This window comes from Nerophis ophidion, linkage group LG07 (assembly GCF_033978795.1).
Source record: "Nerophis ophidion isolate RoL-2023_Sa linkage group LG07, RoL_Noph_v1.0, whole genome shotgun sequence".
Lineage (NCBI taxonomy): Eukaryota > Metazoa > Chordata > Actinopteri > Syngnathiformes > Syngnathidae > Nerophis > Nerophis ophidion.
In genome coordinates this window covers 11,506,993-11,529,822 of record NC_084617.1, presented here as the reverse complement: position 1 = coordinate 11,529,822, position 22,830 = coordinate 11,506,993, and the positions used below count along the sequence as shown (strand labels likewise).

Here is a 22,830-nt window from a genome sequence, read left to right as displayed (position 1 = left end):
AAAATAGCCACCCTTTGCTCTGATTACAGCTTTGCACACTCTTGGCATTCTCGCGATGAGCTTCAAGAGGTAGTCACCAGAAATGGTTATCACTTCCCAGGTGTGCTTGAAGCTCGTCGAGAGAATGCCAAGAGTGTGCAAAACTGAAATCATAGAAAAGGGTGGCTATTTTGAAGAAACTAGAATAGAAAACATTTTTTCAGTTATTTCACTTTTTTAAATAATTGTCAGACCCACACTAGGTGTGGTGAATTTTTTCCTCTGCATTTGACCCATACCCTTGTTCACCCCCTGGGAGGTGAGGGGAGCAGTGAGCAGCAGCGGTGGCCGCGCCCGAAAATAATCTTTGGTGATTCAACCCCCAATTCCGACCCTTGATGCTGAGTGCCAAGCAGGGAGGTAATGGGTCCCTTTTTTAAAAAAAAAAGTCTTCGGTATGAATCGGCCGGGGTTCGAACTAACAACTTACCGATCTCAGGGCGTATACTCTAACCACTAGTACAAAACTCTGCATGTGTTCATTCATAGTTTTGATGTCTTCAGTGACAATCTACAATGTAAATAGTCATGAAAATAAAGAAAACGCATCGAATGAGAAGGTGTGTCCAAAATTTTAGCTTGTACTGTATATATCACTAAAATTATCATTCTTGATGATTGGAATATATATATACAGTCGGGCAAAAAAGTATTTAGTCAGCCACCGATTGTGCAAGTTCTCCCACTTAAAATGATGACAGAGGTCTGTAATTTTCATCATAGGTACACTTCAACTGTGAGAGACAGAATGTGAAAAAAAAAACAGGAATTCACATTGTAGGAATTTTAAAGAATTTATTTGTAAATTATGGTGGAAAATAAGTATTTGGTCAACCATTCAAAGCTCTCACTGATGGAAGGAGGTTTTGGCTCAAAATCTCATGATAAATGGCCCCATTCATTCTTTCCTTAACACTGATCAATCGTCCTGTCCCCTTAGCAGAAAAACAGCCCCAAAGCATGATGTTTCCACCCCCATGCTTCACAGTAGGTATGGTGTTCTTGTGATGCAACTCAGTATTCTTCTTCCTCCAAAAACGACCAGTTAAATTGAAACCAAAATGGATACATGGATGATACAGCAGAGGATTGGGAGAATGTCATGTGGTCAGATGAAACCAAAATAGAACTTTTTGGTATAAACTCAACTCGTCGTGTTTGGAGGAAGAAGAATACTGAGTTGCGTGCCAAGAACACCATATCTACTGTGAAGCATGGGGGTGGAAACATCATGCTTTGGGGCTGTTTTTCTGCTAAGGGGAGAGGACGATTGATCCGTGTTAAGGAAAGAATGAATGGGGCCATGTATCGTGAGATTTTGAGCCAAAACCTCCTTCCATCAGTGAGAGCTTTGAATGGTTGACCAAATACTTATTTTCCACCATAATTTACAAATAAAATCTTTAAAATTCCTACAATGTGAATTCCTGGATTTTTTTTCCACATTCTGTCTCTCACAGTTGAAGTGTACCTATGATGAAAATTACAGACCTCTGTCATCATTTTAAGTGGGAGAACTTGCACAATCGGTGGCTGACTAAATACTTTTTTGCCCCACCGTTTATACACACATTTACTTCCCTTTTTTTCTTACTGTTTTGTTGATGCTGGAAAAGGTTTAAATGCAAAAAAAACATTTAACTTTTAGACTTCGATTTCCTTTATTGTCATTGAAATTTGAACTTTACAATACAGAATGAAATTTTGTTGCATTTGCTCGTTGTAGTTCAGGACAATTGTTGGGCTGTTAATAATCCGTCCATTTTCTACCGCTTGTCCCTTTTTGGGAACACGGGGGAGGTCGCTGGAGCCTATCTCAGCCGCATTTGGGCGGAAGGCGGGGTACACCCTGGACAAGTCGCTACCTCATCGCAGGGCCAACACAGATAGATTAATAATAATAATAACAATAATAATAATAACAGTGCAATTTTATGGAAGCCCATTTTGGTCTTTAAAGTGTAAAATAACTAAAGTATAATGTGTGTATTTTAGCCACAAGTCATTAAAAAATCCCTACTTTATTGAAGTAAAAAAAAAAATGGCTGTAAATTTGATACTTTATCAAAATACCTTTTTATGGTGTAAACAGTAAATGTGAAAACGTTTGGTTTGAGCATGTAGGACTTACGTGCGTGGGCCAGACTGAGGGCCCAAAGCCTGAGATAGGAAGCCGTATTGGAGATGCAACCCAGGCAGTATTCGATGGTGTGTATGGCCTGGTGCACGGCCATGTCTGCAAAGTTAAACTGAGGGACAAGACGAGCATGTCAGTGATAAACAGACACATTAATACCGGCTCCCCCTGAAAGCCATTTTCTCGATCCGACAGCAGCCCTTAAATTTAACAGCTGAAATGATGATTGACCTGTAAGCTTGAAGCGCTACCCTGCATCATCCTACAGCAGGGGTCAGCAACCCGCGGCTCTTGGACCACTCTGATGTGGCTCAGCTGCATACTTGCCGACACCCCCATTTTTCCAGGGGGTTTTCCGGATTTCAGTGCCTCTCCCAGAAATCTCCCCAGGATAACATTCTCAGATTTTCCCCCGACAACAATATTGAGGGCGTGCCGTGATGGAAATGCCTAAAACGTCCTCTCGACCATGTCGTCGCGTCCGCTTTAATACTATGCTATCTTGAGTGCCGGCCGGCCACATCTAGTGTGCGGCTGCTGACTCAATGTGCATGCGACTGCAAGGCATACTTGTTCAACAGCCATACAGGTTACACTGAGGGTTGTGATATAAACAACTTTAACACTCTTACTAATATGCGCCACACTGTGAACCCACACCAAACATGAATGGCGGTATAGCTCGGTTGGTAGAGTGGCCGTGCCAGCAACTTGAGGGTTGCAGGTTCGATTCCCGCTTGTGCCATCCTAGTCACTGCCGATGTGTCCTTGGGCAAGAGACTTTACCCACCTGCTCCCAGTGTCACCCACACTGGTTTAAATGTAACTTAGATATTGGGTGTCACTATGTAAAGCGCTTTGAGTCACTTGAGAAAAGCGCTATATAAATATAATTAACTAACTAACAAACACATTTCGGAAGAACATCCGCACTGTAACACAACATGAACACAACAGAATAAATACCCAGAATCCCATGCATCCCTAACTCTTCCGGGCTACATTATACACTCCCACCCTCACCCTCCGTGCGTCGGTTGAGGTGGGCGGGGTTTGGTGGTAGCGGGGGTGTATAGTGTAGCCCTGAATAGTTCGGGATACATGGGATTCTGGGTATTTGTTGTGTTTTTGTTGTGCTACAGTGCTGAAATGTGATTGTCATTCTTGTTTGGTGTGGGTTCACAGTGTGGCGCATATTAGTAAGAGTGTTAAGTTGTTTATATCACAACTCTCAGTGTAACCTGTACGGCTGTTGAGCAGGTATGCCTTGCAGTCGCTTATGTGTGTCTGCAGAAGCCTCATTCAACATGTGAATGGGCTGGTAAGCTGTTTATTACGGTTGTAGAGGGCGCTAAACGCATTGTCATCATAGCACGGCCTTATTATTGTTGTTTGGGTGAAAACCAGCAGACAGTCGAGCGAATGATTGCTCTGAAACTCGGTAGTCTCCCGGAAAAATTGAGATGGTAGGCAAATGTGATGTTGTCAAGCGGCATTCAAATAAAACTCGCGGGCCTCACTAATATTACATTTTCATATTAAGAGACCCCTGGTTAATACATAGCACAAAGCAAAAAAAACAACTTTGTACGCTGTGTTATTTTATTTTAAATTACAAAAGAGTCTTAAGGCTCCCATAGTTTTCTTTTTTTTGTGAAACGGGTCAAAATGGCTCTTTGAGTGGTAAAGGTTGCTGACCCCTGTCCTACACCAACACACAGCTGCTAACATGTCAACACAAAGCTAGAGCGACAACAATAGAGGTGGGGCCGGCGACACATGCACAGACTAAAGTGATGTTAGTGTTTCAGGTCCTACCTCTTCCTCCTCACCGGTCTTGAAAGCAGACAGAAGGCAACGCTTAATTATACACACAGACACACAAATGGACACACACGTGCACGTCAGAACACAAGGTAGTCACGAAAGAGAGAAGGTTACACGGTAAAAAAAAGGGGGAAGATGTGAACAAAAAGTCCAACGGGCAAGGATCTTTTCTACAGTGGAGGCTTAAAAGGAGAATTTGCCTCCTAAAGGGGAATTGTTTTTTGGGAATTTTGCCTTTTGATCACCCATCCCATCCATCCATTTTCTACCGCTTATTCCCTTTTGGGGTCGCGGGGGGCGCTGGCGCCTATCTCAGCTACAATCAGGCGGAAGGCGGGGTACACCCTGGACAAGTCGCCACCTCATCGCAGGGCCAACACAGATAGACAGACAACATTCACACTCACATTCACACACTAGGGTCAATTTTTAGTGTTGCCAATCAACCTATCCCCAGGTGCATGTCTTCGGAAGTGGGAGGAAGCCGGAGTACCCGGAGGGAACCCACGCATTCACGGGGAGAACATGCAAACTCCACACAGAAAGATCCTGAGCCTAGATTTGAACCCAGGACTGCAGGACCTTCGTATTGTGAGGCAGACGCACTAACCCCTCTTCCACCGTGAAGCCCCCCTTTTGATCACAATCATTATAAAAGACATGACGAATCTCTTTTGTTTTTTCTTATGCACTGTAAATATTAAATAAATGTGAGCAATGCAATGAACCTTGTCAGAGCCGCTCAGAGTATTTCTTTGATTAAGAACCTCTAAAGCAAGGGTGTAAAAGTCATTTTGGATGGGGGGCCAATTGGAGAAAAATCTACTCCCAAGTGGGCCGGACTGGTAAAATGACGGCACGATAACTTAAAAACAAAGACATATCTGATTGTTTTCTTTGTTTAGAAATAGGACAAGTACATTCTGAAATTGTACAAATCATAATGTTGTTGGGATTTTTTTTACACTTAGATGTTGCGGTTAATAGTATTCTATCTTTATTTGTCCTTATTTATATTTCCTGAATAAGGAAATATAAAAAAAAAATTATAATAAAAAATAATGAAAAATATCTCCTGAATAAATGATGTGATAATATTCATAAGTCAACTAATTGGTGTTACTTTTCAATCAATCAAGATAAAAAATGATATCAAAATCAGATTACAGTATGTTATTGATGTAGTTTGATAATTTTCCTCGACTGATGTACTAACATCATGTGGTTTATTTTGTACATATGTAGCATTATCTACAAAGATACAAAAAATTGCTATTGCGACATCTATTGGATACATTTAGAAAAGCTGATTCTTTCGTATAAACATTTCATCAAATTTTTATACTTGGCAAACTCATCCCTTTGGCCGGTTAAAACCATGCTTACTATTACCGCCTGGTCAAACTCGTGACGTCACGAGTGACACTTCCCCTGTAATCATTTTCAAAATGGAGGAGGCTGATTTTAATACCGGTAATATGAAATCGCATAAAAGGAAGAACATTAAGAGCTATTCAGTAGGATTTAAGGTCCAAGCTTACATCACACTCAAATTTTTACTGCATACCTTTGGTAAGTGCCGGAGTGAGAAGAGGTTTTAAAATAATTAGGGCATGCTTACTTTTACCGCATGCCTTTGGTAAGCGCAGGAGTGAGAAGAGGTTTTAAGTTAATAAGCGCCCCGGCGGCAATTCAAGGAAATATGGTAGGCACACAAGCTTATGATCACGGAGCCGCTATAAATAGTTTGACTGCGCTAGCGCTTCTAATAACAATATCACTAATACTTGGTTAATATTCAAGTTATGAGATGTAAATGGAACATTGTTGGCACTTATTGAATGTTTTTTATCGGGTTTTATGGGCGGAATAGTGCACCTCCAATTTTTATTTACAAGTAAAAATGCATTTAAAAAAAATACATCTTTCATGTCTTTCTGAATGATTGAACAATTAAAAAAAACAAGTGCAGTTCCCTTTTAAGTTAAACTGTAAAGATAGCAAAAAGGATGTGTATGTATTATCTGTATCACCATTATTTCCCATGATGGGGGGGTCTTGTGTTTTGCTTTAGAGAAACTTGTTTTTACTGAGAGCCATGTCGAAATTATGGCTTATCGCAGAGGGCCGCTTTTAATAGTGAATCTATATGAATTTAAACGTATAAAAGCCTCAATACACAATTTGCATACGCAAGTGATTTTGTTTTACCAAATGATGCATAACTTGCTTTGAAATCCTAAGTCAAGCAGATATTAAAGTACCATAAATTCCGGACTATAAGCCAGTACTTTTTTCCCTGCACTTTGTACCCTGCGGCTTATAAGACGGAGCAGTTAATTTATGGACAAAAAAAAAATGCTTTCCGTAAAATTTTGTGGGTGAGGCTTACATCCCGGTGCGCTCTTTAGTCCGGAAAATACGGTATTAATTTGGGTATAACAAAAATGCTTGTTGCATGATCAGATAATATTTAAATGTAGAACTTTTGCTGTTTTGTGAAATACATGTTTTTTTCTCAAACAACAAATACATTCAGCCTTTCACATTAAAAGGTATGGCAGCTCATATAAAATCCACATTGAATGACGTACCTCGCCACAGAGTATTAGTAATGATGATGAATTAGATTTATAAAGCGCTTTTCGAGACACTCAAAGCGCTTCACGGTGAGAACTCCATACTCACAGATTGTGGTGGTAAGCTACGTTTGCAGCCACAGCTGCCCTAGAGCAGACTCATGGCAACGTGGCTTCCAATTTGTGCCTACGGCTTCTCCGACCACCACCAAACATTTGAAACAAAAAACCCAAACACACCTCAACACCAAACCACCACCAAACTAGCACTGGGGGCTAGATGACTGAAGCTGGATTCGTACCAAGAACCCTCGAGTTTTTGTACAGCCAGAATGACGTGCGGGCACTTTTCATGAGGCGGTCCATGGAGAATGACGTGGCTAGCCACATTAAATGACATGCCGACCCACAATAATAATGCGGAAGGCCACCTCAATAATATTATGTAGCGGCCCTCGTTAAACAATGCCGCGGCCCTCGTTAAACAATGCCGCGGCCCTCGTTAAACAATGCCGCGGCCCTCGTTAAACAATGCGCCGGTCCTCGTTAAACAATGCCGCGGCCCTCATTAAACAAAGTGGCCCCCGGGCCGTGAGTTTGACACCTATGCCTTAGAGCATGGGTGTCAAACTCTGGCCCGTGGGCCAAATCTGGCCCGCCGTGTAATTTAATTTGGCCCTAGAGGCAATTCAATTTAACATTAGAGCTGGCCCGCCGGTTTTATACAGCGTCGGTGCCGCTGTAACACCGCTAATACTCATACTTGCCAACCCTCCTAATTTTCCCGATAGACTCCCGAAGTTCAGTACCCCTCCCGAAAATCTCCCGGGGCAACCATTCTCCCGAATTTCTACCGATTTCCACCTGGACAACTATATTGGGGGCGTGCATTTAAGGCACTGCCTTTAGCGTTCTCTACAACCTGTTGTCACGTCCGCTTTTCCTCCGTACTAACAGCGTGTCACATAATATTTGTGGCTTTTACACCCACACACGCACAAGTGGATGCAAGCCATACTTGGTCAACAGCACATACAGGTCACACTGAGGGTGGCCGTATAAACAACTTTAGCACTGTTACAAATATGCGCCACACTGTGAACCCACACCAAACAAGAATGACAAACACATTTCGGGTGAACATCCGCACCGTAACACAACAGAACAAATGCCCAGAACCCCTTGCAGCACTAACTCTTCCGGGAAACTTCCAGCAAACTGACCAATAATTAACGTTTTATTCATGCATTTTCTCTTGCTACTTCAAGGCTTGAATGTTTGGTTAATTCAATATTGTTATTTTATTTTCAAATGTATTACTAGCCTGTGGAAAAAATTTGATATTTACCTCAGAAGATTGCAAATAGAAAAAAAGGCATACAATTTTTATTTAAATTTGATTTGACTTGCCATTGATATTTTTTAAATTATCATTATTATTATTTGAAACTGAATTTTGCATGTCACTAAAGTTATATAAGCCTTGCTTGTTCAATATTTAATGCAAAACTTGTTTGGGTCCCTATTAAAAGGTTCATTTGTTCAACCTTGGCCCGCGGCTTTGTTCCGTTTAAAATTTTGGCCCGCTCTGTATTTGAGTTTGACACCCCTGCCTTAGAGGTTCCAATTTGCAGTATGTTGAAGGTTCTTATGTTACACTGTAGCAAGCGAGGGAAACATAAGAACCTTCATTCATAAAATATTCTTTTTTTGGCCTCAAAGCCACAGTGGAATGAGGTTTCTGTTTCCGAATAAACTATTAAAACCCCAATGACAAGACAATACGCGTCCATTTCACCTCAGGCTCTTCCTCGGAGTGTTGCGACAGCTGGTCGTGTTGGATGATTTCCGCCTCGTCATCGGTGGGCCCGTTGCCCACCCTGATGCCGCCAAAGTTCTGCATTCCCTGTCGGGCAAAACGCAGGACTTAGGAAGGACAAAGAGTGATGAAGATGCAAGTTTAAGCGCAGCTTACGAGGTTTTTGCGCCTCAGATACTGTCGCCGCAGGACCAACGTTTTGACGATTAACATGCAGGGAACGCACGCCAAGGCGATGATCACCAGGAGGCACTGCAGGGCTTGCTGCAGATTTCAAAACAAATAGATAATTAGGTTCTATAAAAAAAAAAAAAACAGGATTACTTAAACCGACCTGTCCACGATAGAGAGGTTTGACGGTGGGGTCGCTGTAGTTGAAGAGGAACATGTTGATGAAGGCGATGAGAAGACTCGGAGCGTCACGGGACGTCCGGGCGTCGTATGACAGCCACTTGTAGAAGACGAGCAGCACTAGGTAGCCGAAGAGGCTGGCCATAAAGATGATCTCGGGGATGAACCCCAGGTAGATGTTCAAGGGCTTGTTGAAGTACCTGAGGAGAAAGTCTAGTCAGTGAGATCGGACGGATGAAGAAAAAAAAAAAAAAAAAAGAAGGCAGTAAAAGAGGCTCACTGGTGGTTGAAGAGACTGAGGGTGACTCCAAAGAGCATGTGGATGACTCCCAGGATGACGGACATCTTCATTTTGAAGGAGTTGAGGAATGTCAGCTTGTTTTTCGCAATGTTCCAGATCTGACGGACAAGGACAGTGAGTGTTTAGGGTCATTTAGAAATACACTTTATGAACAAGCCTTGAGATACACTTTCTGATCAATTAACAAATCAGAGGTTGCAATAGAGCCCTTAGTAGTTAACCCCGGAATCTCAAAATTTCCCATATTAGGCTATGGTCTAACTAGGGCTGCAACTAACGATTATTATTTATCGTCGATTAGTCAACCATTATCTTAACGATTAGTTCACTAATCAGATAATGAAGCATATACATATTTAATGGCTAAAATGTTTCCACGGACTACTAAGTGCAGCTTAAGCTATTTTAGGCATGTGCTTACCAACAACAAATTTATTCATCCATCCATTTTCTACTGCTTATTCCCCTTTGGTTAGTTCACTAATCAGATAATGAAGCGTACGCATATTTAATGGCAAAAAATTTTCCACGGACTACTAAGTGCAGCTTAAGCTATTTTAGGCATTTGCTTACCAACAACAAATTTATTCATCCATCCATCCATTCATTTTCTACCGCTTATTCCCCTTTGGGGTCGCGGGGGGCGCTGGTGCCTATCTCAGCTACAATCGGGCGGAAGGCGGGGTACATCCTGGACAAGTCGCCACCTCATCGCGGCAAAATTATTCATGAATACGTATTTATACTGTAACTGTGCTGCTCAATCAGCTGTTACAAACATCCATCCATCCATTTTCTACCGCTTGTCCCTTTTGGGGTCGCGGGGGGTGCTGGAGCCTATCTCAGCTGCATTCGGGCAGAAGGCGGGGTAAACCCTGGACAAGTCGCCACCTCATTGCAGGTCCAACACAGATAGACAGACAACATTCACACTCAAATTCACACACTAGGGCCAATTTAGTGTTGCTAATCAACCTATCCCCAGGTGCATGTCTTTGGAAGTGGGAGGAAGCCGGAGTACCCGGAGGGAACCCACGCATTCACGGGGAGGACATGCAAACTCCACACAGAAAGATCCAGAGCCTGGGATTGAACTCAGGACTACTCGGGCGGTATAGCTCGGTTGGTAGAGCGGCCGTGGCAGCAACTTGAGAGTTGCAGGTTCGATCCCCGCTTCCGCCATCCTAGTCACAGCCGTTGTGTCCTTGGGCAAGACACTTTACTCACCTTCTCCCAGTGCCACCCACACTGGCTTAAATGTAACTTAGATATTGGGTATCACTATGTAAAGCACTTTGAGTCACTAGAGAAAAAGCGCTATATAAATATAATTAATTTCATTTCATTACTCAGGACCTTCGTATTGTGAGGCAGATGCACAAACCTCTCTTCAACCGTGCTGCCCTGTTACAGTTTCATGACGAATAAAATGTCAATTTAAAAGAAAAGAAAGTGCTAAAAAAATATATATTGTTTTGTATTTAAATAGCAGCAATGAAAAAAATACACAAAATCTCACTTCCTCAAAAAGAAAAGCATTTTGTGATGTTTAAAAAGCTGCACACTGTACTTTAATAGACTCAATATGTATAATTTTATATTTGATTAATTATTAAAATGTTGGCCATTATTTTTAATCTTGTTTAATCTTATTATACCTCTGCATTGGTGCCTTTCAGTCTCTCTAAAGTTAAAGTACCAATGATGTCACACAGACACACACACTAGGTGTGGCGAAATTATTCTCTGCATTTGACCCATCACCCTTGATCAGCCCTTGGGAGGTGAGGGGAGTAGTGGGCAGCAGGGGTGGCCGCGCCCGGGAATCATTTTTGGTGATTTAACCCCCAATTCTAACCCTTGATGCTGAGTGCCAAGCAGGGAGGTAATGGGTCCCATCTTTATAGTCTTTGGTGTGACTATACCGGGGTTTGAACTCACAACCTACTGATCTCAGGGCGGACACTCTAACCCCTAGGCCACTGAGTAGGTGGGCGTGTGTGTACGCGCGCGCTGTTCGGGTGTGTTGAAGTGCAAATTGACGCCTTTTTAAAAACGTACTTCATTTGACGTAGACAAAGTTTAGCCGGCTTACGCTAAAATAATAGTTATTTTTCAAACAGCTTCGTCTTACTTTTGTTAGCTAGCCAGCAAGGTAGAAGTTATCAATTTTACCGAGATTGAATTGTGGCCAAGTATGGATTGAATTTCTAATTCATGTCAATGGGCGGGTTTATTTGAGATACGAGTGTTTCGAGCTACGGGCTCGGTTGTATAACCCAGTGGTTCTCAACCTTTTTTCTGTGACGTACCCCGTGTGAACATGTTTTTAATCCAAGTACCCCCTAATAAGAGCAAAGCATTTTCGGTTGAAAGAAGAGATAAAGAAATAAAATACAGCCCTATGTCATCAGGTTCCGCTTTCTTCAATTGTATAACAGTGCAAAATATTGCTCATTTGTAGTGGTCTTTCTTGAACTATTTGGAAAAAAATATATCCATCTATCCATCCATTTTCTACCGCTTTCTCCCTTACGGGGTCGCGGGGGGCGCTGGCGCCTATCTCAGCTACAATCGGGCGGAAGGCGGGGTACACCCTGGACAAGTCGCCACCTCATCGCAGGGCCAACACAGATAGACAGACAACATTCACACTCACATTCACACACTAGGGCAAATTTAGTGTTGCCAATCAACCTATCCCCAGGTGCATGTCTTTGGAAGTGGGAGGAAGCCGGAGTACCCGGAGGGAACCCACGCGTTCACGGGAAGGACATGCAAACTCCACACAGAAAGATCCCGAGCCCGGATTTGAACCCAGGACTGCAGGACCTTCGTATTGTGAGGCAGACGCACTAACCCCTCTGCCACATTTTTATATATAAAAAAATATATAAAAATAATTAAAAACTTGTTGAAAAATAAACAAGTGATTCAATAATAAATAAAAATTTCTACACATAGAAGTAATCATCAACTTAAAGTGCCCTCTTTGGGGATTGTAATAGAGATCCATCTGGATTCATCAACTTCATTCTAAACATTTCTTCACAAAAAAAGAAATCTTTATCATCAATATTTATGGAACATGTCCACAAAAAATCTAGCTGTCAACACTGAATATTGCATTTATTTTCACAGTTTATAAACTTACATTCATATTTTGTTGGAAGTATTATTCAATAAATATATTCATAAAGGATTTTTGAATTGTTGCTATTTTTAGAATATTTTTTAAAAATCTCACGTACCCCTTGGCATACCTTCAAGTACCCCAAGGGGTACGCGTACCCCCATTTGAGAACCACTGGTGTAACCAATCGAGCTAGTAAGTTGAGGTACCACTGTATATGTAAAAAATGCACAAGGGCACATAAACACAGCTCATTAGATCCATCCATCCATCCATTTCCTACCGCTTATTCCCTTTCGGGGTCGCGGGGGGCGCTGGCGCCTATCTCAGCTACAATCGGGCAGAAGGCGGGGTACACCCTGGACAAGTCGCCACCTCATCGCAGGGCCAACACAGATAGACAGACAACATTCACACTCACATTCACACACTAGGGCCAATTTAGTGTTGCCAATCAACCTATCCCCAGGTGCATGTCTTTGGAAGTGGGAGGAAGCCGGAGTACCCGGAGGGAACCCACGCATTCACGGGGAGGACATGCAAACTCCACACAGAAAGATCCCGAGCCTGGATTTGAACCCAGGACTGCAGGACCTTCGTATTGTGAGGCAGACGCACTAACCTAGAATTAAAGCTAAAGAAACAACATAACAGTGTGTACCGGGTCAATGCCAATGGGGTATGGTCCTCTGAACACGCCGTCTACTACCGGGTCCAACTGCAAAATTGGGGTGCTTTCGAGCAACTCGAATCTTTAACAAAAATAAAATAAAATAAGAAATCATGTTGAGGTTAACAATGTTTGCTTATTGAAAACAGCCGCGCTTACGTCCAGTTGCCTCCCAAACGGGTGTCGAACATGGGCCGAACGCTCCAGCCCGAGCCAAAGACGTTGAGCGACTTGGAGAAGCAGTCATTGTAGATAATGCCCGTGTAGATGGAGAAGATTCCCATCAGCAGGATGATGTAGCGGCCGGCGAACACCATGCTGAACATCTGCAACCACACGCGTCGTGTTAAATTTACAGCAGGAGTGGGCGTGTCGCATGACGGGAAGAACAAATGAGACGAGGGGGATGATGAGGTGGCCTGTGATACCTCGTTGTCGTTCTTCTGAGCGATCAGGCGGCTCTCCCGCAACACCAGATAGAGAGCGGCGCAGGTCATGAGCAAGCCGTGGCCCAGGTCGCCAAACATGACGGCGAATAGGAAGGGGAAGGTAATGATGGTGTATGGTGCTGGAGTGGCAATCGGATGCAGGGGTGAGATGGCGCGGGAGAGGACACTCGTCATGACGAGGAGATAAAAGCACACGCAATAATTCATACCTGGGTTGATTTCGCGGTAGCTGCCGATTCCGTAGGCGTCAACAATGTTTTGGAAGCCGGAGGTGAACTTGTTTGTCTTGTTGTAGGTGGGTGGGGTCTGTTTGCTCTGCATCCTGTTCAGGATGGAAGGCACTGTGGAGCCACTCTTCTCCTGGAGGCACGAAAAAGCAGATTTTGGTCAAGCAAGTACACCTTTTTACCATAAGGTAGGGTAGGTAGTTCTTCATTGTCGTCGCACAAGTACAACGGAACTTTGTTTTCAGCTCAAACCTGTTTAAGATTAAACAAACAGTGTACAGGGTTACAGAACAGGAACACTAATTGCTCAAAGCGCCCTTGGGGAAAAAGGTAAACGCTGGGGAAGGATGAGTAAAAAAAAATACAATCTAGACAAGTCTGGAGTGGGGGAAAAAAACCTCCATAACAAAGCACGTATACAAATTACAACAGCCATCTCGAGACTAGCAACAGAGGGGAGGGAGTGGGGGGCCACGGTGGCGGCCTGCAGCTCTTCAGGCACTGCCCATCCATCCATCACCCCTAAAGGGATTCGTGTCAAGGGCGTTGACTGGGGGGTGGGGTATGTGTGTGGCGTATATTTTTGTGGATGCATGTGTGTGTGTGAGCCTGCCGTGTGTCTCTGTTCCGCGGCCTTGGTGTCGATGTCAATCCAAAGTCAACAACAGGCGTGTGTCGATGAGAGACAAGAGGGGAGTTTGCTGTGTCTTGGCTGCACTGTCCTTCTGGAGAGTCTCGAAGCCAGGGAAACAATCCAAGTTAGAATGTTTTGTATGCGAGTGAAAATAAAATTTGCTTTTCACTCTAAATTGTCATGACATCTGACAGTCTTCCTTCCTTCCACGCCACTCTAAATTGTCTATGACTGGTCCTCAAAATTCATCCTGCAGGGCAGACAGTCCAATGTTCCCGCATCCTCCAATCATTTGTGGCAGCTTTGGGGTACTTTGAAGACTGCCAGCAACTTCCAATTTGTCGACAATCCAGTGCAACACTTACTTTATTTACTATGAATTGAATAACGTGGACCCCGACTTAAACAAGTTCAAAAACTTATTCGGGTGTTACCATTTAGTGAACAATTGTATGGAATATGTACTGTGCAATCTACTAATAAAAGTTTCAATCAATCAAAAAAAACTCCAATCAGCGGATGTCCTGTTGTCATAATTCTGAATAGGTGGATATCTTCACGTCCTCGACTGAAGGGTCGCCAGGCACACAGCACTCATACTCCCAAGAGTCCGTCGTGTGTCCAGCAACAACCGCTCCGTCAGGACAAGCAGGTTCCCCCAAACCCAAGATCTTGTCAATTTCGTTGAGGCCAGTTAAATAGTTCCAATGTTTAGATTCGGAGAGCAGTGCAAAAAGAGGCAACAAGAAAGTTAAGAAGAGACAAAGAAGCAAGCAGGAGAGATCTCCCGTCCAAAGGATAAACCCAGTAACTCAATTTTGGTCAAAACTGAGCTGGTAATACTTTTGTAGTTATGCTTTACATTAGTGTATGCGATATTGTAATTTGTTCCGTAAGTAAGCTGTTACGCGCATGGCAGGACCTGGCAACTACCACATAACCGCGTAGATCCATCCATCCATCCATCATCTTCCGCTTATCCGAGGTCGGGTCGCGGGGGCAGCAGCCTAAGCAGGGAAGCCCAGACTTCCCTATCTCCAGCCACTTCGTCTAGCTCTTCCCGGGGAATCCCGAGGCGTTCCCAGGCCAGCCGGGAGACATAGTCTTTCCAACGTGTCCTGGGTATTCCCCGTGGTCTCCTACCAGCTGGACGTGCCCTAAACACATCCCTAGGGAGGCGTTCGGGTGGCATCCTGACCAGATGCCCGAACCACCTCATCTGGCTCCTCTCGATGTGGAGGAGCAGCGGCTTTACGTTGAGCTCCTCCCGGATGGCAGAGCTTCTCACCCTATCTCTAAGGGAGAGCCCCGCCACCCGGCGGAGGAAACTCATTTCGGCCGCTTGTACCCGTGATCTTATCCTTTCGGTCATGACCCAAAGCTCATGACCATAGGTGAGGATGGGAACGTAGATCGACCGGTAAATTGAGAGCTTTGCCTTCCGGCTCAGCTCCTTCTTCACCACAACGGATCGATACAACGTCCGCATTACTGAAGACGCCGCACCGATCCGCCTGTCGATCTCACGATCCACTCTTCCCCCACTCGTGAACAAGACTCCTAGGTACTTGAACTCCTCCACTTGGGGCAGGGTCTCCTCCCCAACCCGGACCGCGTAGATACAACAGAAAAACCTAGTATCTCAAGGGACCAATCGGAGCTTCTTTGTCACCTCATGGTCTTTAATGAGACATTTGCACGAATGGGGGCCGACGGTCAACCTGATTATGTGATATCATGGCACGAGGGGATATTTGGAAGATTGGCCCGGGACGTTGCAAGCATCTTCATTAAATGTATTGTTCTTGATTCTTCCCCTTGCATACTCTTTTGGGCAGATAACTGTGGAGGTCAAAATAAAAACTGGACCCTGTACACGGCTCTTGGCCAATGTGCAAACGCAGAATGGGGCCCACCCGGGATTGTGATAAAATATCTGGAGAAAGGGCACACGTTCATGAGAGCGGATTCAATCCATGGCTCAATCGGCAAGAAAATGAAAGCTCAAGAAAACATCTACACGTTTGATGACTTTGTAGATCTTTGTAAGACAGCATCAAGATAGATTGCTTTTCCTTTGTTTTCTCAAAATCAGCTAGAAGTGAGTTACTAGGTTTTGCCTTTGGATGGGAGAGATAAGGGAGAGGAAAGGGGCGCGTCCGCCCTTGAGTGCCAGTGAGAATGCTCGAATTATAGCTTTGGCGTATATTTACCAAAACTGCAAAGTTTATGTAACGAGTTAATCCATAGCAGGGGTGCCCACACTTTTTCTGCAGGCGAGCTACTTTTCAATTGACCAACTCGAGGGGATCTACCTCATTTATATATATCATTTATATTTATTTATGAAAGAGACATTTTTGTAAACAAGTTAAATGTGTTTAATGATAGTACAAGCATGTGTAACACATATAGATGTCTTTCTTTCACAAAGACAAGAATATAAGTTGGTGTATTACCTGATTCTGATGACTTGCATTGATTGGAATCAGACAGTAATGATGATAACGCCCACATTTTCAAATGGAGGAGAAAAAAAGTTGTCCTTTCTGTACAATACCACATGAAAGTTGTTGGTTTTTGTCATCTAATTCATCCAGCTTCCATACACTTTACAAGAAAAACATTGGCGGCAAATTCCGTAGCTTGCTTGATTGACATTCACGGCACCCGAGGGTCTTGTGAGATGACGCTGGCTGCTGCCAGTTCATTATTATGAAAAAATGACAGAGAGGAAGGCGAGAAACACTTTTTATTTCAACAGACTTTCGCGCCGTCCCTTCCGTCAAAACTCTAAAGGCCGACTGCACATTTCCTATCTTCACAATAAAAGCCCTGCTTCATGCTGCCTGCGCTAACAAAATAAGAGTCTCGGAAAGCTGGCGTGAACAAGTGATGTGCACGCCAGCTTTCTGAGGGATCGCTTGTGCACGCCAGTTTTTCGAGACTCTGTATTTAGTTAGCGCAGGCAGCATGAAGCAGTGCTTTTATTGTGAAGATAGGAAATGTTCAGTCGGCCTTTAGAGTTTTGACGGAAGGTACGGCGCGAGAGTCTGTTGAAATAAAAAGTGTTTCTCGCCTTCCTCTCGGTCATATTTTCATAATAATGATCTTGCAGCAGCCAGCGTCATCTCACAAGACCCTCCGGTACCGTGAATGTCATTTAAGTGACGTCTTGGTGAAGATTGATGATCACTAATTTTTAGGTCTATTTTTTTTAAAAGCCTGGCTGGAGATCGACTGACACACCCCCCGCGGTCGACTGGTAGCTCGCGATCGACGTAATGGGCACCCCTAATCTATTGTAGTTGATAGTCATTTCTGACCATTCATGATACTTAAAATGCAGGTATGGGAAGTTGGCCGCAGCCACAGATGTTCATGATTTTAATGTGTCGCTAACTAAAGACCTGGGTGTTTATTTGCTTTTGTAGACCACACATTCACCGACTGAATCGAGGTGTTGACCGGTGAATTCATGGTGTCTCCACAAGTACCATACCATACCAACTTTATTAGTAAAGCCCTTTAAAAACAACCACAGTTGAAGAACAAAGGGCTGTACACCACAAAGAAATAGAGGCAAAGGACGGACTAAAAAATAACATTTAAAACGGAAGTAAAATACACACTGAAAAAGCAAGTACAAATTATCCTAAGAACAATTTGTTAAATAAATAGCAGTTAAAAAGTTAAACAGTTAAAAACAGTTTAAAGTCTCATTCTGACTTTAGCCAGTTAATAAAAATGGGTTTTAAGAAGGGTTTTAAAAATAGCCAAATAAGGGGCCTGTCTCATACGGAGAGGGAGATCGTTCCAGAGTTTGGGACCCGCAACAGAGAAGTAAATAAACTGTACAGCACAAATACAAGAAACGTTACAGGATAACTTCAGGAATGTCTCACCGTGCCCCTGCGCAGAGCGAACTGAATGGAGTCCAGGTCAGAGACGGGGCACCACACCTCGGCGATGAGACACTTCTGGGTCACGTCGATGTTGCAGAGGTTGAGCGTGTGATAGATGGCCTTCATCTTCCTCACCTTGATGAACCACACGCGCACCGCCTTGGCCGCCGCCTGCAGGACCCTCTGTCTGTGGTCCTCCGTCTGGTTCAGCACCTACAGGCCAATCGCACATTGTGCCAATATTGTGTGAGAGGCTTTTAACCGGTGCGTTCTCTTTGAAATAAATTACCATTTGCAGGTCCTCGATGCGAGCGTTAACCCCCGCCAGCATCTCTTTTCTCTCCTGGGAGGTTTCTGGACATGGGTACAACGTTGCTCGGAAGCTAAAGACATGGAATAGGGAGAAGGACTTAGCAGAAAAATACATAACTAGCGACGGGGACTATTCACATTTGAACCGACACCAATTTCTGGTACCCGGGTATCAATGACTGTACTCAACTGTACCAATTTTTAGTACTTTTGTGTGTTAATAAATATTATTTTTGATGACAAAATATATTTTTCTGTTGCAACATTTAAAAATGAGCAGATTGTGATACCTGCTGTGCAGTTGTTATATCTTGTGACATTTCTGAGTCTCAATTACAGTTTCAAGTCCAAGATGTGAAATGGCAGTAGTGTTTATCAATCAATCAATCAATGTTTTTTTATATAGCCCTAAATCACAAATGTCTCAAAGGACTGTACAAACCATTACGACTACGACATCCTCGGAAGAACCCACAAAAGGGCAAGGAAAACTCACACCCAGTGGGCAGGGAGAATTCACATCCAGTGGGACGCCAGTGACAATGCTGACTATGAGAAACCTTGGAGAGGACCTCAGAAGTGGGCAAGCCCCCCCCCCTCTAGGGGACCTTAAGCAATGGATGTCGAGCGGGTCTAACATGATACTGTGAAAGATCAATCCATAGTGGCTCCAACACAGCCGCGAGAGTTCAGTTCAAAGCGGATCCAAGACAGCAGCGAGAGTCCCGTCCACAGGAAACCATCTCAAGCGGAGGCGGATCAGCAGCGTAGAGATGTCCCCAACCGATACAGGCGAGCGGTCCATCCTGGGTCCCGACGAGCGGTCCATCCTGGGTCTCGACTCTGGACAGCCAGTACTTCTTCCATGGTCATCGGACCGGACCCCCTCCACAAGGGAAGGGGGGACAGAGGAGAAAAAAGAAAAGAAGCGGCAGATCAACTGGTCTAAAAAGGAGGTCTATTTAAAGGCTAGAGCATACAGATGAGTTTTAAGGTGAGACGTAAATGCTTCTACTGAGGTAGCATCTCGAACTGTTACCGGGAGGGCATTCCAGAGTACTGGAGCCCGAACGGTAAACGCTCTATAGCCCGCAGACTTTTTTTGGGCTTTAGGAATCACTAATAAGCCAGAGTCTTTTGAACGCAGATTTCTTGCCGGGACATATGGTACAATACAATCGGCAAGATAGGATGGAGCTAGACCGTGCAATATTTTATACATAAGTAGTAAAACCTTAAAGTCACATCTTACGTGCACAGGAAGCCAGTGCAGGTGAGCCAGTACAGGCGTAATGTGATCAAACTTTCTTGTTCTTGTCAAAAGTCTAGCAACCGCATTTTGTACCAACTGTAATCTTTTAATGCTAGACACGGGGAGACCCGAAAATAATACGTTACAGTAATCGAGACGAGACGTAACAAACGCATGGATAATGATCTCGGCGTCTTTAGTGGACAAAATGGAGCGAATTTTAGCTTATGGTGTGTCAGCAAGTCAGTTCAGTCTTTGCTGTCTAGTCTTTTGTTGCGCCCAAAAGGGTTTAAAACGGCAAGTATTGTAATTATTACCCCAGCTATTTGATTGCAACGTGCATCTTAGTTGCAGTTTTTATTACGTTTGTAGATGTTAAAATTGCCATGTAAAATCGCTAATGCTAATCAGTAGCATGTCAACAGCAAAGTCGATGTATATTAGCATCAAACTAGCGCATTTTCGAAAAGGTAGAGCCTACATTTACTTACAGTAAGTTGGAGCGTTTTTTTGAATTAATTATTTTGTTTGAATTTAAAATTGCAACATTACCAGGCCACTCTCAGTGCTGCTGGAATGATCACCAAGTACCCAAATGCAAAGACCCGTCTGAGTCGACAAAACAAGACGTGGCGTCAGGTACTGAAACGTGGCACCATTGGATTTTACGTGAATCGAGCCCTGTAGTAGAAGCATTTAAGTCCCAACTTAAAACTCATTTGTATACTCTAACCCAGGGGTAGGGAACCTATTTCACTCTTTTGATGACTGCATCTGGCTCTCAGATAAATCTTAGCACACATTTCTACATTATATCCGCTGGTAATCCATCAGGTTCAAAAACTGATGAAATCTATTAAACGGACGAGAAGCAAGGAATCATGCAGAGACAGAGTTCAATTTGGCTCAATGAGGAGACATGTGTTTTGGGCTGTATTCTAGTTACAGATCCAAACTACGTCCTAATTGTCCAGCCTGTGTGCTTCCTCTATTTATTTGGGAGGTCCCTGTTTACATCACTGAAGCTGTCGCTGAGGGAAGGGGGTAATCTCGACAACTCCAGTTAGACACAATATATGACTATACAAAAATGCAAATGTGTTGACGCTGGTGATATCGCCTTGTCTCGCTGCTCTGTCTGCGTCACGGCGGTGTCCGGCCTTGGCAGTCAGCAGGCCGTTCCTGGACACTGACACCAGACTAGCTTGCAATGTTTTGGATTGCCAGTTTTGCACAGACAAAGAAAAATACCACTTCAGCACAATTGACAATATTTATAGCAACGGCCCTTAAGCATAAAAGTTGTGTGATAATATATGCATAATTTTCTACCATACCTGTTCATGAAGTTGCATTAATGGTAAGAAGTATTTTAATTATTATTGGTTAACCTCAGAATAAAAATCTTATTAAAAAGAATAAGAGACTTATTATACTTTAGAAATGTTGGTCTTACTTTTGTTGTATTTGGCATTAAAAAATTGTAGCTAAGATAGGCGCCAGCGCCCCCCGCAACCCCCTAAGGGAATAAGCGGTAGGAAATGGATGGATGGATGGAAATATTATATGGCTCTTACAGATATACATTTTAAAATATTTAGCTTTCATGGCTCTCTCAGCCAAAAAGGTTCCCGACCCCTGCTCTAACCTTTAAATAGACCCCCTTTTTAGACCAGTTGATCTGCCGTTTCTTTTCTTTTCTACTCTGCCCCCCTCTCCTTGTGGAAGGGGGGTGGGGGGGGGGGGGGGTCACCCACATCTGCAGTCCTGTCCAAGGTTTCTCATAGTCATTCACATTGACATCCCACTGGGTTGTGAGTTTTTCCTTGCCCTTTTGTGGGCTCTGAACCGAGGATGCCGTTGTGGATTGTGCAGCCCTTTGAGACACTTGTGATTTAGGGCTGTATAAATCTTTCACAGTATCATGTTAGACCCGCTCGACATCCATTGCTTTCGTCCTCTCCAAGGTTTCTCATAGTCATCATTGTGACCGACGTCCCACTGGGTGTGAGTTTTCCTTGCCCTTATGTGGGCTTACCGAGGATGTCGTAGTGGTTTGTGTTGTGGTTTGTGGAGCCCTTTGAGACACTAGTGATTTAGGGCTATATAAGTAAACATTGATTGATTGATAGGACCGGCAAGATACTGTCTGTGCCAAAACTATACCGTATTCGTTACTCATTCCTATTAAAAAAAAACATAATTGGGTTTCTTCCCTTACCCTTCACAGATCTTCTTCACTCTGTTCTTCAGCTGGTCTCCCTGGAAGAAGATGATGAAAACCGACTTGTGCACCTGATCGCCCTGCGGACATATTTAACACGGTAAGCACCTTGACATGCATCGTGTCCCCCGTAAAGCTGCTGGCTGACCGAATGAGGGTCCTCCAGAGTATCTTCGATGTCAGCCTGCCTCAGGAACACGTTCCCTCTGCAAACTCTCCACAGCATCCTCTCAAACGTGGGAATGCGCTCTCTTCCGATGACTCCCGCCACAAATCTTGAGCAAAGAATCGAGTCAGTCGTTGCGATTCAAACATATCACTTTAATATATTGAGAATGCGTTGTTCATGCTGCCATTTCTTATGTTTTCGTCTTTAATGGATTGAGGATAATCTTTCTTCGTGCCATTTATAATAATATTATTTAGGATGCCCAAAGTTGCTCTCATTATTTTTGTTGTCTAATAAATTATTGTTATATTCTTTTAGTAGTTGGTTATTTAGCTTGTTTTGATACTTTTTGTACTTATTTTCTGCTTGTTACTAGGGCTGGGTATTGCCAAGGACCTCACGATACGATACGCATCACGATACTTGTGTCACGATACGATACGATATTGCGATATTAAAAGTTTTGCGATACATGCAATATATTGCAATATTCTACATAGTTAACTGAAAAATGTAAAATGCATTATGCATCTTAAAATCTGAGTTGTATGTACATCAGATGATAGTGATAATTGACGGAACAAACTGAGGCAAATGTAATTCAAGTTACCCATGCCATTTTATTTTAACTATTCAAGCACAAGTTACAACATATTTGCATGAACAACACGCTGTCTGAAACACATTGAAAAGTGCAGTGTGCCTTATTATTAGTCTCCCTGAGCACAATGACACAAAGTGCAGTGTGGGTCAGTGTCCACAAACTGAACTGAAACCTCAGTGCATCATGTTTCTTCTGAAC

The 22,830-nt window shown here is 43.4% G+C and overlaps 1 protein-coding gene across 4 annotated transcripts in view; it reads right to left on the bottom strand.

The window, feature by feature from the left end:
* Positions 1 to 22,830, bottom strand: part of atp6v0a1a (ATPase H+ transporting V0 subunit a1a) — a 50,076-nt gene that overhangs the window by 3,510 nt on the left and 23,736 nt on the right. For 2 of the 4 annotated variants that reach the window (XM_061905333.1, XM_061905332.1), the window contains exons 7-20: positions 22,008 to 22,134; positions 21,857 to 21,939; positions 18,361 to 18,454; positions 18,072 to 18,284; positions 13,515 to 13,665; positions 13,285 to 13,424; positions 13,016 to 13,182; positions 12,848 to 12,938; positions 9,033 to 9,151; positions 8,736 to 8,952; positions 8,558 to 8,665; positions 8,381 to 8,488; positions 3,995 to 4,036; positions 2,171 to 2,288 (exon numbers count right to left, since the gene is read on the bottom strand). In XM_061905333.1, coding sequence (XP_061761317.1) covers positions 2,171 to 2,288; positions 3,995 to 4,036; positions 8,381 to 8,488; positions 8,558 to 8,665; positions 8,736 to 8,952; positions 9,033 to 9,151; positions 12,848 to 12,938; positions 13,016 to 13,182; positions 13,285 to 13,424; positions 13,515 to 13,665; positions 18,072 to 18,284; positions 18,361 to 18,454; positions 21,857 to 21,939; positions 22,008 to 22,134 — 1,778 coding nt within the window. The remainder of the gene's footprint in view (positions 1 to 2,170; positions 2,289 to 3,994; positions 4,037 to 8,380; positions 8,489 to 8,557; positions 8,666 to 8,735; positions 8,953 to 9,032; positions 9,152 to 12,847; positions 12,939 to 13,015; positions 13,183 to 13,284; positions 13,425 to 13,514; positions 13,666 to 18,071; positions 18,285 to 18,360; positions 18,455 to 21,856; positions 21,940 to 22,007; positions 22,135 to 22,830) is intronic. The other 2 variants (XM_061905334.1, XM_061905336.1) reach the window with 1 other exon arrangement.